The sequence below is a fragment of the Arachis ipaensis genome, chromosome B10, assembly GCF_059453495.1.
Source record: "Arachis ipaensis isolate K30076 ecotype BB chromosome B10, ASM5945349v1, whole genome shotgun sequence".
Lineage (NCBI taxonomy): Eukaryota > Viridiplantae > Streptophyta > Magnoliopsida > Fabales > Fabaceae > Arachis > Arachis ipaensis.
Window position 1 is genome coordinate 6,672,649 of NC_142435.1, and position 17,660 is coordinate 6,690,308.

Genomic DNA, 17,660 nt, shown 5'->3' on the forward strand with positions numbered 1-17,660 from the left:
AGGCTGCTCCCTGTGAAATCGCTGTTGAAGATCGCAGAGTCGCCGAAATCGTCGCTTCTGCTGCGTGGTTGCGTTTCAGGTTGAAGAAGTTCTTTTTCTTGGCCCTGAGCCCCTGATTGCAGCCCAACCCAACCTAACTCAATGACCCAATCTAAATTGAAGACCATGGAAGAGGAGCCCTAGCAGAGTAACGTAACAGTCTCTAATCTCTTAATCTCCCTCACTTTTACAGTTTATCTCCAATTCTCCATGGCCAAAATTTCAAATTTTCACCTCTCTGAACTCTGAAGTCTCAATCTCTGACTCTATCTCTCTTTCCTTCTGAAATTTGAATTTCGTGCAACTGGAAACCCCAATTTGGAGCATCGCCGACTCGCCGTAAGGTTTGCCGCTTGTGTTATTGACTCAGACTGGTGGTGGTTGGACTGCATGAGGCCGTGAGCATCACTTTGTGATTGCAACTTGCGAGACTTTCTGGCTCTGCCTCTCTGTCTCTGGCTCTTGCTGCTAGTTCATCAGGTAAGTTAAGAGTTAAGACATCTTTAATCTTCATCCTCTTCAATCTTATTTTAATTAGGAAAAAAAGATAAATGATATAGAGGCATAGGGATGGAGTTGATTACAGGGTATGGTAGTGTCAAACATTTGTTCAAGAGCTTTAACCAATTCATGATAACCGTCATGAACTTAAAGATTGAGTTTAATCTCTGAGCATTGTGTCTTAATTTATTATGCCCAATAATGTTTAACACAAAATGTATTGAGATAGTAGTTCTCAAATTATGAATAATAATTATCTTGATTCTTGACACTTTAATTAAGCTAACTAGCTAAGTGTTCCTCTGCTATATATATGAGTTTAATTACCTTGAGACTTGAGTGAATTTATTAGAAATTCAGAAAAAGCTGTAGTAGAATCTGTAAACAACATAGACTTCTCTATTCACAGAAAAAGAAGCTGCAATTGGTGGCATGTGCATCAATATATTATCCTTTATCTGAAACCAGCCATTAATCTTCTTTAGCAAACCTTATAAACATTCCTAAAAGGTAGATATAACAAATATGATATATAGAAAAAGCATATCACTTCCTCACTCTAGTAAGATAATTGAACGCTACTTCTGTGGTTCTATGTTAATATATGACAAAATTTCATCCTAATTTGTGTTAAAAGTACAAGCAATGTACCTAACTAATTAGACTAATTAGGCCAATTTTTGTGTTTTCTAAAAAAATTAAAAAGAAAGTAACTGCCACTAGAAATCTGACCTACATGCTACATGATTGTAAAATTATATGGACATATATTATATTATAGGAAACAGCACCTACCAACCAACCAATAATAAGAATGTCCATTTTCAATTCAAGGAATTTATAGCTACCAATTTCACACCACAGAATTCTGCATAATTAAAGACATTACTCTTTAAAGTAATACCAGGTAAGTGAAATGTCAGAAGTCACAAATTCAGTTAGAGACCATAACTTTCATAGCATTAGTTCAGTGTATTATGGAGGACAAGACAGAGAACTTTGCATATCTCAACTCTCAACCAACTCAATCTATTAACCTATTTTTGATAAGATTTGTTAACCATTAATTAATCTTGTTTACTGTCCTGTACTTTTGAATTTCTTATCTCTCTTATTTTGGTGTATATATGTTTGTATAAATAAGGGACATTAGATCATGTGCCTGTTGTATAATAATTAACCACATAGATAAATATTTAAATTTGATTTGATTCAGGATTTTAATTCATCACCCATTAGCACATACATATTTTATGATTGGTTGAATTAGATATCCAAGTGATGCTTATATAATCTTTGTTCTCTATCAGATAAAATAAACTATAACAATAATTAAATAAGTGCTGAGTTATAAAATTCTATCACGATTAATTAAACCTTTGGACTTATGTTGATTTACCTCAAGATCTAAGGCATGTATGTGGTGGTGTTCTCACTTGAATAAACTCTGAGAAGAATAAGATGGCTGGCTTTATTACTTTTCACAACTCAGAAGCCTTGCTTGTGTTATTATTGTACTTCCATTCCAACTGATGCATTTCAATGATTTGCTTATACCAAGTTGCTGAATTGTAACGTGTTCGATCTTCAATTCTTCACCATAAGCAACTATGACAGTACTAATAGTTGTGTAGCAATAAGCACTACTACACTATATTGGTGTAGGATTTGTATGCAATAATATTTATTGAAAAAGGCTATCTATCTATGTATCTATATAACGCATAAAATTAAATTGTATGTGTACATTCATTATTTGAGCTTTATGGTTTTGTTGCAATAATATTTATTTCATGCATGTTATAACTATCTATATCTTAATCAATTCATTATTTGTCACCTATATTATCCCAATAATTTTATAACTATCTATATCTCTGAATTGTTGTTGTGAACTTGTGGCATTGAATATAATTCTTGAATTTTTGTTAAATTGTTAAATTTTTGCTATGATATTGAATTGATTCATTGAATATTTACTGTTTTTATTTTTTTCTGAACAGGAATGGCATCGACTCAAGCTAATGCAAGTGAAAATCCGACTAACATTCCAGCTTCTCAATCAGGAAGTACAGCTGGAATTACTAGTAAAAAAAAAGTTTCTAAGAATGCTCTTGGAAGTAGAACTGATGTAGGATGGGAGCACGGGATATCTGTTGGAGAAGATGGAAAGAAGATACAATGTAAATACTGTCATAAAATTTTTTCAGGAGGAGTTTATAGATTGAAACACCATTTAGCAGAAACTCAAAAAGATGTTGGGGTTGTACAGCTGTTAGTGATGAAGTTAAGAAGCAAATGTGGGATGTTGTGAGTGGGTTGCAAGTGAATTTGATGAAGAAAACAAGCATGGGTAGGGCAAGCCCAGGGGAAACTACTAAAGAAGTTGACACTATCGGTGAAAAAAGAAAGGGAAAAGAACTAGATGGCAACATATTCAAGAAAACACGCATTAGTACTCAAACAACAATCAACAATATATTTAAGAAGAATTTGAGAGAGGAAGTATGTTTAGAGATTAGTACTTTTTTCTACAAGAATGGCATCCCCTTTAATGTTTCAAGGAGCGAAGAATATAGTAGAATGTTTGAGAAAGCTATAAGATATGGACAAGGATTCAAGCCACCATCCTACCATGAATTAAGGGTGCCTCTTTTGAAGAAACACGTGGAGCTTGTTCAACAATCACTAGAGGGACATAGAGCATATTGGAAGCAGGTTGGTTGCACAATAATGACTAATGGTTGGACAGATAAGAGAAGACGGACCATCCTAAATTTTTTGGTTAATAGTCCTAAAGGGACTATTTTTCTAAAATCTATTGATGCCTCTCATATTACTAAGACAGCTGATAAAATCTTTAAAATGATTGATGATGTGGTTGAAGAGGTTGGTGAAGAAAATGTCATCCAAGTTGTCACCGACAATGCGGCTAACTACAAAGCTGCAGGAGAAATGCTAATGAAAAAGAGGAAAAAGTTGTTTTGGACGCCTTGTGCAGCACATTGCATTGATTTAATGTTAGAAGACTTGAAAAAAAAAAGTAACACTTCACAAGGACACAATTTACAAAGGTAGAAAGATTACTACTTACATATATGCTAGAACTGCTCTTATTGCACTACTACACATCCACACTAAGGGGAAAGATTTGGTGAGGCCGGGTATGACCCATTTTGTAACTTCTTAGCTTACTTTGGGATGTCTCAATGACAACAAAAGTTCCTTAATAAGAATGTTTCTTTCTAATCAATGGATTTCTAGTAAATTTGCAAAGACAAAAGATAGAAAGATAATTGCAAGTGTGGTGTTAGATAAGGTGTTTTGGAAAGAAGTGGTAATTTACTTGAAGGCTGCCTACCCTCTTCTTCATGTGTTTCGTATGGTGGATTCAGAAGAAAAGCCGGCAATGGGATTTATTTATGAAGAAATGACAAGTGCAAAGGAGAAAATACGAGATGCATTTCAAGGAATTGAGACAAAGTAAAGTGTCTAATTATTTTATTTTTTAATTATTTTATTTTTTTAATTAATGCAATTCTAAAAATATTGTTTATTTTGTAAATAATTTATTAATTTTTTTTATGTTTTAGTTATATACCTATTTGGGATATTATTGATGCAAGATGGGGCAACCAACTTCATAGGCCATTGCATGCTGCAAGCTATTATTTGAATCCTCAAATTCATTATAGCTCTGGTTTTAAAATTGCTTATGAGCTTAAGAAGCAGTTTTATGCTTGTATGGAAAGGATGACAGGAAATCCAGATTTAATTACTAAGATGGATGTTCAACTTGAAGATTTTAAGACTCAAAAGGAGTTTTTTGGTAGTAAAGTAGCTCAAAATGCAATTTATACTAAAACTCCAGTTCAATGGTGGGATTCTTATGGAGATCAGCATCCAGAGCTCCAACAATTTGCAATTCGTGTCTTGAATTTGACATGTAGTTCATCTGGATGTGAACGTAATTGGAGCGTTTTTGAGATGGTTAGTAATTAAATATAAGTTGCATTTTACTTTTATAAATTTGGTTGTTAATTCTTCAATTCTATCTTGTTGTTTGACTAATATTTTTTATCTACTTTTGAAAGGTTCACACAAAAAGGAGAAACCGTTTAAAAGCTAAAACCATGAATGATGTTGTGTTTGTGATTACAAACTCAAGATTAGCAAAGAAAAAACAAACTAGAAGAAGTCTTGATTATGACTATAGTCTTGATGAGTTGGACTCTGATCAAGAGTGGATTGTTGCTGACGAAGATGGAGAAGAAGAAGATTTAGATGCTCTAATTCCATATCCTAATTTAAATGATGAAGCAAGTGGTAATAGAGTTGTTGGTGCCTGTAAGGATCCTTTGACAATTCCTTATCTTGATGATGATGAGTTTGAAGAACTTCTCCAAGGACCTCTTCCTCCTGCTCCTGATAATGATGAAGATGGTAATGCAGAAGTTTGTGAAACTAGTGAAGATTTTATGACTGATGAAGAATAAAATGATTATTAAATAACTTGTTTAGATTTTAGTTAATTAGTTGTTTATTCTAGTAGTTTGGTTAGTTTATTTGCTACTTGAATTTATTTTAGTGTCGTATGAACTTGTGAGTTGTGAATTTGTGTTTTGATTTGTGAATTTGTGTTGAATTGTGACTTTTGACTTGTTATGGTATATATATATTAGTTATAATTCTATGGGTAATTTAATTTATTTGAGATTTATTTTATTTTCTGTAAAATTAGTTTTTGCTATTAAATTTTTTTAATTTTTATAATTTACGAGTCATATTTACGTTCCGTCTTAGGGTTCAACGAATTACGATTTTGAGTTAACTTAACGAGTCGAGGTAAAAACTACGAGTTCACTACCTTGGTCCCCTGTACTTTTTTTAATTTTTAATTTTTTTTAATTAACCTTTTAGATGCATGTGTTATAATGAATTTTATGAGATTGAAAGCTTATTAAAAAATATACAAAATAATGTTAAAATTCTTAATTTTGGTTTATTTTTAATTTTATCTAAATTTATCTAATTTGTGTAAAATTTTAAAATTTATTATTTTATATATAATTTTCATATTTCATTGACAAAATAACGAAATATATATATATTTAAAACTTTAGTCATATTTTCATTATTTTGTAACTTTATGTATGAAAAAGGTAAATAATTTACTTAAATATTTCATTTCTATATACCTGAAATATCACAAACTGAATCAAATTAAATAAAATCGAAAGAAAGAAAAAATCATTTCGGTTCTCATTACAAAAAAATTGCATTCCTATGTTAAATGTATTTTTTTTATTTTTTATTTTCAACTGAGTCATTTTTCAAACATTACATCAAATAGCTTAAATTGATTATTTTACCTTTTAGAATTAAATTAATTGAGTCATCCATTTTATCTTACAAATCTCACTCCTTTCTTATAACTTTTATTTATTATTAAAACCTTTTCATAAGCTTATTAAAACTATTTCCAATATATATCAAGTGTTTAATACATGTTTTTTATTTTCATTTTTAGCATATTTTTTTTCTTTTTTCGAATAACGGATCTATCTTAATTAAAGTGTGTATTTAAGATTAATAATTAAGGAATATTCTTTCTAGAATTTGTTGATTTGTTAATTTTCTTTTATGTATTATAATTTATATATATGTGTATACACGCGTGTGTGTAAATAAAGATTATAGAAAATAAAGTTGTTAAACTCTCAAGTTAATTCTTAAATACTTAGTTACAAATTTATGAATTTAAATAAATAAAATAAGTAAACCTAATAACTTAAATTTGAAATAAATTCAAGTCAATTCGAGTAAGTTCAGTAAATTCGTATAACTTGTATAAAATTAATAATCCTTGTGTATACTATTTTAAATTTATTTTGGTCCCTTAAGTATTAAAATATGTAATTTTGAAAAAAAAATAAAAATTAAAGATATAATATCTATATCTAATAAATTTTAGTTTCTAACATCACATATTTGTAATTTATTCAAAGATTTTAGATAGAGAAAAAATATTTAATAAAGTAAGATGAGATTTTATTATTGTGTTTGCTTAATTGATACGAGAAAAGTAAAATTAGAAAAAACTTAAAATTGTTTTATAGAAAAATCTCTCTCTCTCTCTCTATATATATATATATATATATATATATAAAAGTGAAAGAATTTGAATGCTTCAAGTGTTCTTAAAAATAAAATCAAATTATTTAAGATACAAAATTTCAATTTATACCTATAAATAAAATAAAAAAAAAGTATAAGTAGGAGATTTTAATTCTTCTTTTTATTTAATTCATTTAAGATTATCAGAAAAAAAAATCACAAAACAATTACCACATATTGATAACATGTATCAAAAGTAATAAAATAATTTATAATGATTTCTTTTATATATTTAATTTATTCAAACAAAATAGATTAGATATAATACTTGAAAGACTTTTTTTTGGGTCATAATACTTGAGAGACTATAATTATTAGAACTAAAAACATGTTGTCCCCCGATTATACAAAAATACTATCATAGCGAGGCCTAAATTTGCCATTAATGCCTTGATCGATGAATTTTTTAGTTAAACGAATTTTACAAAATTCGAATCATCAATACTTATTTAAGTAGATGATATGAGTTAATCACTCAATCAATTTAAGTTAATTATTATAATTCTAAGACTAAAATTTATTGTTGATAGTTAATGAATTTTTTATTGACTAAGAAAAATTTAAATTATACTCAATATCTATTTTACTAAACTCTAAGAACTTAGGTGCTCAAAAATCAATAGTAAATATTTTGTTAATTAATTACCATAATATATACTTACACATCAAAGGAAATTCTAATATTGGATTTCTCGTAAAAATATTCTATTGATAATATATGATAATTATAACTATAAATAGTTACTGTTATGAATCAAGTTAATGTTCATATCTTTTTATATATATAATTTAATAAATAAGATATATTAATTTTTGTTCAACAAAATTATTTATATATACGTAGAGATTTGCATTATTAATATCCTTTTTTAATAATTTTACACTTAAGAATAATTTATATTACATTATAAAATATTTATTTTTCAAAAATATTATTATATTAATTCATTCGTTGAATGATACATATAATAATAACAATGAATTGTTTAACACATAATAGGTTAAATTATGGTCATATTATTAATAATAAATTTTACATTGTTAATATTATTAATAAAAAATATTTATTAAAAATTAATAAAATATTAAATTAAGAAAGACATTAATATTTATTAAAATATTGTTAATTAATATTTTTGGGTGAAAGACATGCAGTTAAATTAAAAAAGATATATTTATGTCTAAATAAATAAATATAAAAAAAATTGATTTGTAAATAGATGATAAATATTCATCAAGTAAAAAAAAAAAAAATTCATGATGACAATAATATATTTCAAAATTTCATCTTATAATTAGGGAGAAACTGCCCAACATACTTAAAAACGACAACGTTTCTTAGTCACATTATATTATTATTGTAATGGCTGGCTTCCAAATTCTAATTCAACTACCCAAATTTGACTTTTCAATGCTATTTTAGAGGTAATTTTAGTAATTTTAAGCCTTACTTTAAGACAAATTGCAACTCACAACTTACCCGTACTAAGTAACATCATATTCCATTGTCGTACACAGTATATGGGATAATTTTTCTATATTATATTATATTGCATAAATATATCTGAACTTTAGTGTTATATATATATATATAATTTACAAAACATTGAAGGAGGAGAGTGCATAAAATTTTACTGCGATAGATGACATTACAGTCGCTACATACAGACACCGATACAATGCTCCAAAATAATAATAATAATAATAATAATAATAATAATAATGATGAAATTTATTTAGTAAAAATAAAATTAAATGAAAAATAAAAGTAAACTTTTAAAAAGAATGCACATTATATATGATATCTTTAATTATTTTATTGTTAAAAAAAAATCTTCGCTCTATATTAAAAAATGTAACACTCTTCACGATACCATAATTCTAATGATAATTGTTGAGAAACATGTTGTTTCAACAATGGCAGCCAATATTTTGAACTATAGCAACCATCGGATATTCATTTTCTTCATTGGCATCTTTTAGAGATAAGCAGAAAGAAAGAAAGAAGAGTTAGATACAAATTCAATTCATCCAGCTAATCACAATAACTCCTCTTGAGCGTTTGCAATCTTCATCATCATCAACTACCATCGCTGCCTGCCAAATCCATTCAAGGTCGTATTTCATGAACAAATTCAACAACTGACTTACAGCTAACATCACCGATTCTTCTAATTTTTTTTTGGGGGTCTGGATTTTTTTTTGGTTGGTGGATTGGATAACCCCAATCCTAGGTACCCTAATGAATTGAACAACTCCTAATCCTAAGTACACAATACACACCCACACATTTCTCACATATTTACTAATTTTTTCTCCTCAGTTGCAGTTGATAGGACTCGAACTCGAGACCTTTGAGATGGGGAGGAAGCGAAATGCCGTGTGAGTTATGGCTGATTGGCGCAGTTCTGGATTCTTCTATTTCTTGTCTCGATGTTTTTGTTTCTATTTCGTGTCACAAATGATATTATCCTTCAAGTAACATGAAAAACAACAAGCTGCCCAAAAGTTTGGCGGCCCACCCAATTGTAAGGTTAGTCCTATGAAATGAACAAATGTCCATGGGCTTTACCCCGTTTCAATAAAAAAAATAGCCCATCATGTGAATATTTTTTTACAAAATGTCCATCAACATTTCTTTTTAATCCTTCATTATTTCATTACTCCACGCTGCATGCATTGTGCATAAGTCATAACAAGCTAAGGCTACTTCACAAGACTTATGATGAATGCATTGCTTTGCATCCAAGTAAAAAGCTTCTTTGCCTTTGTGTCATTTATTGTATACAAGAAGAAAAAGTAGCAAACAATCACTTGATGCTGTCACCTTTAATTTGGAACTATGCATACTCATTTAAACACAACAAGCAAGCTAACAACTCTTAATAAATAATATCGTATATCAAATCTATTATACATGAATAATGAATTGAAAATATATACTTGAGTGTCATATAAGAAATTAAGCTAATCTTATGAACAGAATTTTGGCAAGTAATAAACAGCAGCATTGCTCAAACTCAAAGTATGATTTTCTGTCTTCTTTAGACTTGCCAATTGGGTCCCACTATTATGTATTCCTTCATCACCATCATACAATATTGTTCTCTTTTCAGCATCCTCTTTCACATCAATGATAATGTTCTTGAAGCTTTTGAGAAACATGGAGTCAAAGAAGCTTTTCAAGTGATCATTTTCCTGCAGCAGGCTTTTCATTCGGCTTTGTCTATTTACATTTAATCTTGGTTTTGTTTCTAAAGGAAATGCCAGATTTCTACTAAGATGTCTCACAGCTTCAGCTGACAACTTTTCATGCTTCAATGTGGAACATATTCTCATCTTTTCATGATCACTTATTCCTGCATGAACCTATGGATTGTATCAGCAAAAGCCTTTAATTAATCATCAAAGTGAATTCAACCAGGAACAACATCTTAATGAACACAATTCAAGCAAAAACTAAAGTACCTTTAGATAAATATCCATGGCAATGTATAATTGATCATGAGATTCCCTTGCAGCATCTGGAACCACTCTAATCAATGCTTCAAATTCACAAGGTTTGAGATGGAGATCAGGAGCAACTTCTAGTAGGAACAAATGCAACATTTTCACAACTCTCTTAAGCCGATTATTGGAAGTTAACTCGGCACTACCTCCAAAGAAGAATGTATGCATCACCCTTAGGACAAAATCAACATCATATGCATGATTCATTCCATTTGGAGATGGAAGAATCAGATAATCAATTGTTGCTTGATCCAGCAGAGCACCTATGAGTTTTTCTATCTCATTTCTGCAGCATCTGCTTATCTTCAAGCTAGTTGCAATTCGATTAAGATCGAATAAATCCTTGCATGGAATCGACCGAACTTGGAGCATGGAAAGAAGATTGATCACAACCTTTGTTGTCTCAATCTTCTCTGCTTCTGCAGCATCACCAAGAGAATTTGATTTGTGATAGTAGAATAGAAACTTTGAAACAATGGCATGATCAAAATCATGAGATATCATTGCCCTTATGACCTTGTCCACCAAACCAATCTTCAAGAACACAAGATCTTCAAACCACCATGATGATGAATCAACAGAAGAGCAGTTACTATTATTGATGCTGCTACTATCACAGGAAAATTGGAAGCTGGATCTATCAGAAGAACATGCAAATGGACTTGCAATAATTCTTGGAAAAGCAACCCTCTCTATCAATTGATCCACAATCATCCTTTCAACAATTGCTGAATATGAATAACTCTTGGAACAGAATAGGCCTTGGCATTGTTTCAATGCTTCAAGAAGCTCACACCAAGTCCAGAACCGAATCCCTTGAAGAAATTTCTCAACATGAGGCTTCAAGCTTGGTGCTTCCATAGATTCAATCTCCAAGAAATCAGCAGCAGAACATAGAAGTGCTACATTTGTTGGAGATAATAGCTCCATGCTCATGCTACTGCTAGTGCTATAACAATAGCAGAGCCGCGCCACGAGCTCAAAACCATGTGAACCTCCCGGGAAGTCATTGAATATAAGTTTGAGTCTCACTTTTTCTCCCACCAGATTGCCAAATAAGTTGCTAAATTTACGGCAAAAAGTTGTAAGAATATTCTGCAGTAATTTATGAAGAAAGTAAAGATATCCTGAGTGTGAAAGCAGCAAATAACTATTAATTAAAGTAACACATTACATTAAAGAAGAGAATAAGATACTTCTTACATACATCAACATGATTAGAGGACACTATCTTCTAACTAACCCATCATGGAATTAATTAGTTAAATAGTTCACTAGAAGAAATGGTACAAGTGAATGAGTGTGCTGATGATCATGGAGTTTCATGCTTGATAAAAGGGAAATTATTGGTATTCTGCACTTTGTGGAATCCATAATTAGATGACATGATGCAATGTAATGCTATAAGAGTGTCTACTAGGCATGCAAAAATACTAAAATAGTAGTAATAATAGAGAGAAAAAGAAGAGCTTCAAATCACCTTGTTTATCATGAAAGTTTCCTCTCCATTGATATCAACTTCAACATCACAGCAAGCTTCCAACTCCATGTTTGTTCCACAGGCTAAAGTGATTAGTAATTTCAAAGAAGCTAAGCATGCAAGTGGTGATGAGAATTGAAATAAATTTGTGGGGGCTTGAAAGGCTATAATATAATATAATATAATCAGAAAGGAAACTTGGTGGGAACATGTATGTAAAAAGGATCATCAGTTACTGTAGAAAGAGAAGAATGATGTTGGTGGATACTAGAAAAAACATGTATACACTTTCTCTCTACATTTGCCAAATTCCTTAACACAACAAATCTTCATATTAAAAGACTTGAATTTCAATTTTAATTTCAAACTAGCTAGAGTCAGAATTAGACCTTTTCTTGTATGAATTGAACGAGTCATATTCATTATGTCTAAGTACCATATATAAATATCTAACAGTAATTAGTTTATCCTTTCATTGATTTTCTAGCCACAAATTAAATAAAGAAAGAGACATATTGGTTGAGTGTGACTATGCTCATTACTCGTGGTTATTAATAATAATTAATTATCATAGAAAATCATAATTGAATCTGACCAATGTATTTACTTTGACTGAAATAGCATTGCACCTCACTTTTTGCCGTTACTCATGCCACCGATTTTTTTTTTTTTTTTTTACTTTTAGCAGTTTGGCTTGCTGGATTATTTCAGTTGACAATGGATCCCACTACCAAAAGAATGTTAAAAATTTTGATTTTTTTTTTTTTCGTGAAACCAGGTTCAATATCAAATCACATTGACGAATTGGTATTGACTTGTAAGGCAATTTTGGTAGAACACTAATAATGGTCAATTATGTGTAATCATTTGAATACTGTGTTTATTTGTTTGGCATTGTTTGGCATTAGATTAAAGTATGTCTAAAATCTTAATTTACTATGAATATTTTATTATAGAAATACTTATAAGAGAATGTGAATTAAAATGTGAATTACACCCTCCATCAAATAGAGATAATTCTTTCCATAGTGGACGAATATTTATAGCTTAATGACCTTTTTTAACGTCATAAATGACAATAATAACCTCACGTGGGTCATGGCTATTGAAATCACACCTGTCTCTAATATCATTATTGTCACCATCAATATTATGATGATGATGTTAACACCCTCACCACTCCACTCAACTTTTGAGTAACACCATACATGTACTCTAATTAATATTCTCGGTATATTAATGAATGATATGCCATATTTTCTTATGACAATAAAAGATGGTTCGTACTTATCCTCATTCTTTTTTATTTCATGACAAGCATATTTCAAAAAGTGCAGACCCACCTACTCCATCAGCTGCCATAAAATAAGGTTGATCATAGGAATATATATTACTTAATTAGTACTCAACTGCAGAAAAACTAGCAATGAGAAATTTTGTTTGAAATTTTAAGTCCCTAATCATGACATCCATATCATCACCCAAATCCCAAGAAAAGAGCAAGCTGGTGAAACTCAAACCAACAATTTTCCTGATATAATCATGGTTTCATTGCTTACTTACTCTTCCTCCTCCTCAATTTCTTATAGGCAAAGGAGAGACGATAGTTTCTTGGGAAGCAAATGATAGAAAATGAAAGTAAAACAAAGGTTACTGTAACTACTAACTAGTGCCATTGCAAGTTTGAAGCAAGCGGTTCCATTCTTTCCCTCATGTTTGTGAATGAGGAGAAAACAATGCTTGTGTCTTCCAAATTTCCACCAAACAACCAAGGCACTTAATAACCATTGATCTGAGGTCTCGGGGTAGGAGTAGGACCAACAAGCCGTGAAAAGGGAACTTGTGTCCGGCCATTGTTTGAACCCCTTTGGCCAGAGAACCTATCATTTACTCTTGGATCTGATACTGATCTTGAGAATGCTTGTGCAAGATCAACCGCCGAAGCTGCTTTACCGTGGCTCATACTGCCAGTTTCCGCAGATGATTTTGGCTCCTCTGCTGGCTTACGCCATGTCTTTGGTGAAGGTGGTCTCTCCGCAACCTGCTGCTTGTCTACCTCTTGCACATTTCGCCGGTTATCACTGCGCCAATTCCTCCTCTGCGCCTGTGAATTAACTCTCTCAGCCTCTACCCTTTGTTCTTTCCTCTCAGGTTTTTTGCCAGTCCATCGATCATAAGGAGCTGGAGCACCCTCATTTTTTTCCGCATAGCGATCAGGAAGTTTCTTGGTCCTTGGAGTAGGATGTTCAGTCCTTTGGACAACACAATATATTAGCAATAGTTGAATTCAAGTAATCAAGTTTAACTACCATGAAGATAGCTGAATTGTACATAGAGAAAGGAGCCAAAGTCAATACCTATTTGAATGCTCAACCCCCACATCCAAATTGTTGATCACAACGTCATCAACCCCTCGCTCCTTCAGAACCTGAGGAAACAATCAGATACATTATCAAGCTAAAAGCATGGATGAAGTGGAGAAAAATCTTTTGTAATGATTGGCAGCACATGATACATTTTAATTCTAACTGGAATGCAGGAAATAAATAAATGAAACAACTTACCAGTTCTCTTGGACGGGCACCACCAAATAAAGCATTCCTAAAAATTTCCATAAGATGTTCCATTATTAGAGAAGAAGCCCAATAAATAAGCAAATAAACTAACTGAAAGTATTCCATATTGTTTCAATTGAGCATTAAAAGTATTGAAAAGGTGAAATAGTACTATTTCACAAAGTTCAACATGGTAATTCCTTTGTATGAGCTTTTAAGTTAAACAAGAATGGAAGTAAGACCCCTTCAAGTAAAATTCACATTGTACTCCCAAACTATCACGTATACCACATAACATTGGATGAACAACCCAAAATTAATTACACACAAAAAAAAAATTAACTACCTAAAGTCTCTTATCATAGGTAGTTTTGTAACAGTGGTCGGTATTTTGTATTTGTAAGAGTTGAGCTATGTGTACGTAAGCATAAGAAGAAGTATAAAACATCAGTGCTTTCTCTTCCCACAATATTAAACATATATTAAGCCACACAATAGCTTATTGGCTTACAGCAGAAGCACTAGAACGAGAACTAGATTGATTTCCCAAGAGTTCACTAAGATTGTAATTTCTAAGGGTAAACAAAGAATTTAGTGAGTAGTGCCAAATCTTTCTACAGATGTCTTCTTTTGCTGCTTTCACACAGCCAAAACAAATCATGTATGTTAAACGGGTAAAGTCAATATGAAGATTTCTGCTTATACTTGTTTGACTTCACTAAACTTTAAGATTGATTGTCCCAATATATCACGGTTTGTATTCTCACATGTGAAGGTCAGTATAGTACCCACCACATCTTTTCTTTTGGATATAAGTCATATAACCATTCTCTTTTCCCTTTAAGTAAATAAGTTTTCAGGATAAAACCATTAGTGTGCACACCCGTAATCCCATTAGCAGAGAGGTTACTTCCATTAATAGATCAGCATAGGCCAAAGCGGCCTTATCATTGAGCAAAGGCTTTTATATAGGGAATGAACAAAACCAAAGCTTTTATATTATCAAAATTGGGCATATAACATGAGTACATGACTGTGATTCATTGCACTAACAAGATCTGTGCCTACCAAATGAAACTAATCAATATAATGGCTACACTATTGAGTTATTTCATCACCTCATTATTTATTTTCAGTTAATGAATCCCATCAAATCTTTCATACTCAAACAAGTGCTCCATGATTGCATTCAACATGTATTCTATGTTGATTTATAAAGCACAAGAGGCATCTTAGGGTTCCAAATGCACCCAGATATGAGCCTTAGGTATACCAACCAAAATAAACTGAAGACTTATATGTTTAAGCAAATAGATCCTGAATTATTTAATTCAGGAGAGATCATGAAAACTTTGCCAAATATTAAAACCCAAATCATTTTCAAATTTTAAAATCAAATGACAGCAATGCTCATTCAATCAAAAGCCTGTAAAGACTAAAAATAATTGTTTATAAGCAAGTTTTTGCTATGTTTCGGAGACAACACAATGTGCACATAGATAATCCAAACAGTTAATTTCCTAACTCATTCACACTAACTTATGCAACTAACCTCTCTCTTTCAGTGTTTCCTTCCAGGTGATGCTCAAGGAGCTGTGAGCGAGGCTTCAGATTCAGCTTCGGGCGTTGTCCTGCCTCCTTACCATTCCCAGTTCCATCAAAGACAGGTTTCGTGGAATTGCCTTGGCCATGCACCTGATTACCAATTTCAACAAAAGGTAGAATCATTAACAAACCAATATCCCTATCAAGAAGCCAATAAAAACCAAGTAAGTTGAACATGAATAAACACCTGCCCATGATCCGGATAAGAAGGTTCCGAGCTCTCAGATGCCTTTGCTCTCGGCAACAACTTCAACTTAGGTCGCTCAGATACTTCAGAAGGCATAGGGTGCTGCAACTCAGAGGCACCGAGTTTGGTAAAGCTTCGCGGCACCTGAACCCCATCGGCATCATGATGAACTGAAGCCACACTTCTTGGCCTTACATCAGAGTATTTGGAACCCACAAACTCATTCCTTCCACCACCACTCACCTGATCATCATCAATGGATAAAACCCTATCAGCATGCCTTGCCAGCACTGCATCACTATAATGCTCCTTCTCACCATCATCACCATTCACATGAACACGAGGGCCATTGGATTGCCACGTGGCAGCAGAACTCATGACCTTGTCAAGGGCACTGGCATGAACCAACTTGGAAACAGCATTAGGAGAAGACCAAGCACTTGTTGTGGTCGTTGTTGAACTGTTGTGTGCAGTGACGGTTCTTCGTGGAGCTGAGACAGCATCCAAGGGCTTGCGCTCATCCTCATCGAAATTCCTACCAATACTATGAGCAGAATGAGTGAAAAATGGGGTCTTTTCATCGAAAGGCTTCGTGGGTGGTAGCGTGTGCGGTCGAGAACGGTTTCCCCAAGATGAAGTTCGCTCATACCCTGAACGATCTGAAGGTCTCATGTTTCTGCCATAAATAAATATATTAAAAAAAAAGCAAAAACTAAATTTTTGAAAGATAAAAAGTAGGAGAAAGCATAGATCTCGAATCGTGAGACGAATGATTGGTAGGGAAGCAGAAAAGAACACCCATTTGAGAAAAGAATATAAATTTGAAAAAAGAAAAGCGAGGGTAAGGAGTAGTTACAGGGAGGGGGCGGAAGGGAGAGGAAGATCAGAGGGAATAGAACCGCCATGGAAGTCCTTGAGAGTCATGGTGTTGCCGCTAACTTTCTTCTTCGACATTATTGGGTTTGTCTCTCGTTCCTTCGCAGTTGGGTGTGTGTGTGTCTCTCTCTCTCTCAGATGGAAATGAAAGAAAGAAAGAACGAAAGAAAGAAAGAAAGAAAGAAAGAAGGAACACCGCAACTCAGGTCAGGACTCAGCAGAGGACACTCTCTGTCGCTCTCGCTCTCAATTTCAATTCTCACTTTGTTGGGTTCGCTGCCTTTCTAGTTTCTACTACACTTTTTTCCGGCCCGATACTGCCTTGGGCTCACTTGAATCATTCTTCCAAAATCATTTTCATATAATGTGTTTTATTTACAAATTTATTTCATAATGCAAGGGTTATTTTTAAAAAGAGATTACAAATGGGACCAATGTAAAAGTAAATAAAAGGTTTAAGGTTTTTTTTTATGTTTTCAATGATATATTAGACTTGTCAATATATGTAAATCAATATATATTAATATATAAAAAAAAGAGTATAAACAAAACTAAAGAAACATTTACAATAAATTTAAAAAAAAATTGTACATAATTTATAATAGTAGCTTATCATTCTATTGAACATAGATAACATAAACGTTATCAAAAACTAAATAGCCAATTTTTATATAAAGTCAATTGAACTAGAGTGAATTGTACCGGGTCAAATAATTTGGATTTGTCTGTG

At 32.0% G+C, this 17,660-nt stretch overlaps 4 protein-coding genes across 4 annotated transcripts; 2 read left to right on the top strand and 2 right to left on the bottom strand.

Moving 5' to 3' along the window:
* LOC107623235 (uncharacterized) lies at positions 1–5,222 on the top strand. Its single transcript, XM_016325421.3, has 4 exons — positions 1–519; positions 2,544–4,023; positions 4,134–4,530; positions 4,635–5,222. Exons 2-4 carry the CDS (start codon positions 3,776–3,778, stop codon positions 5,034–5,036), a joined length of 1,047 nt encoding a protein of 348 aa, XP_016180907.2. The 5' UTR covers positions 1–519; positions 2,544–3,775; the 3' UTR covers positions 5,037–5,222.
* LOC107630719 (uncharacterized) lies at positions 2,546–3,618 on the top strand. Its single transcript, XM_088488270.1, has 2 exons — positions 2,546–2,723; positions 2,813–3,618. The coding sequence occupies exons 1-2, from the start codon at positions 2,546–2,548 to the stop codon at positions 3,616–3,618; spliced, it is 984 nt and encodes a 327-aa protein (XP_088344396.1).
* Positions 5,223–9,441: 4,219 nt separating the features above from the next.
* On the bottom strand, positions 9,442–12,020 carry LOC107623234 (BTB/POZ domain-containing protein At3g22104-like). Its single transcript, XM_016325419.3, has 3 exons — positions 11,708–12,020; positions 10,186–11,322; positions 9,442–10,086 (listed from the first exon to the last, which is right to left on the bottom strand). Exons 1-3 carry the CDS (start codon positions 11,774–11,776, stop codon positions 9,691–9,693), a joined length of 1,602 nt encoding a protein of 533 aa, XP_016180905.1. The 5' UTR covers positions 11,777–12,020; the 3' UTR covers positions 9,442–9,690.
* Positions 12,021–13,063: 1,043 nt separating this feature from the next.
* Positions 13,064–17,289, bottom strand: LOC107622814 (eukaryotic translation initiation factor-like protein). The gene is made up of 6 exons (XM_016324854.3): positions 16,911–17,289; positions 16,055–16,730; positions 15,815–15,957; positions 14,272–14,308; positions 14,065–14,135; positions 13,064–13,959 (listed from the first exon to the last, which is right to left on the bottom strand). Exons 1-6 carry the CDS (start codon positions 17,006–17,008, stop codon positions 13,485–13,487), a joined length of 1,500 nt encoding a protein of 499 aa, XP_016180340.1. The 5' UTR covers positions 17,009–17,289; the 3' UTR covers positions 13,064–13,484.
* Positions 17,290–17,660: the final 371 nt, after the last annotated feature.

Coding starts and splice junctions, on each gene's coding strand:
- LOC107623234 (XM_016325419.3), bottom strand. CDS start 11,776: ATGGAGTTGGAAGCTTGCTGTGATGTTGAAGTTGATATCAATGGAGAG. Junction 11,323..11,707: donor AAACTTTCATGATAAACAAG/GTGATTTGAAGC, acceptor AAATTACTGCAG/AATATTCTTACAACTTTTTG. Junction 10,087..10,185: donor CCATGGATATTTATCTAAAG/GTACTTTAGTTT, acceptor TACAATCCATAG/GTTCATGCAGGAATAAGTGA.
- LOC107622814 (XM_016324854.3), bottom strand. CDS start 17,008: ATGTCGAAGAAGAAAGTTAGCGGCAACACCATGACTCTCAAGGACTTC. Junction 16,731..16,910: donor CTCCCTTCCGCCCCCTCCCT/GTAACTACTCCT, acceptor TATTTATGGCAG/AAACATGAGACCTTCAGATC. Junction 14,309..15,814: donor GGAAACACTGAAAGAGAGAG/GTTAGTTGCATA, acceptor GGAAATTTTTAG/GAATGCTTTATTTGGTGGTG.
- LOC107623235 (XM_016325421.3), top strand. CDS start 3,776: ATGTTTCTTTCTAATCAATGGATTTCTAGTAAATTTGCAAAGACAAAA. Junction 4,024..4,133: donor TTTCAAGGAATTGAGACAAA/GTAAAGTGTCTA, acceptor TTTATGTTTTAG/TTATATACCTATTTGGGATA. Junction 4,531..4,634: donor ATTGGAGCGTTTTTGAGATG/GTTAGTAATTAA, acceptor TACTTTTGAAAG/GTTCACACAAAAAGGAGAAA.
- LOC107630719 (XM_088488270.1), top strand. CDS start 2,546: ATGGCATCGACTCAAGCTAATGCAAGTGAAAATCCGACTAACATTCCA. Junction 2,724..2,812: donor AGATGGAAAGAAGATACAAT/GTAAATACTGTC, acceptor GGGGTTGTACAG/CTGTTAGTGATGAAGTTAAG.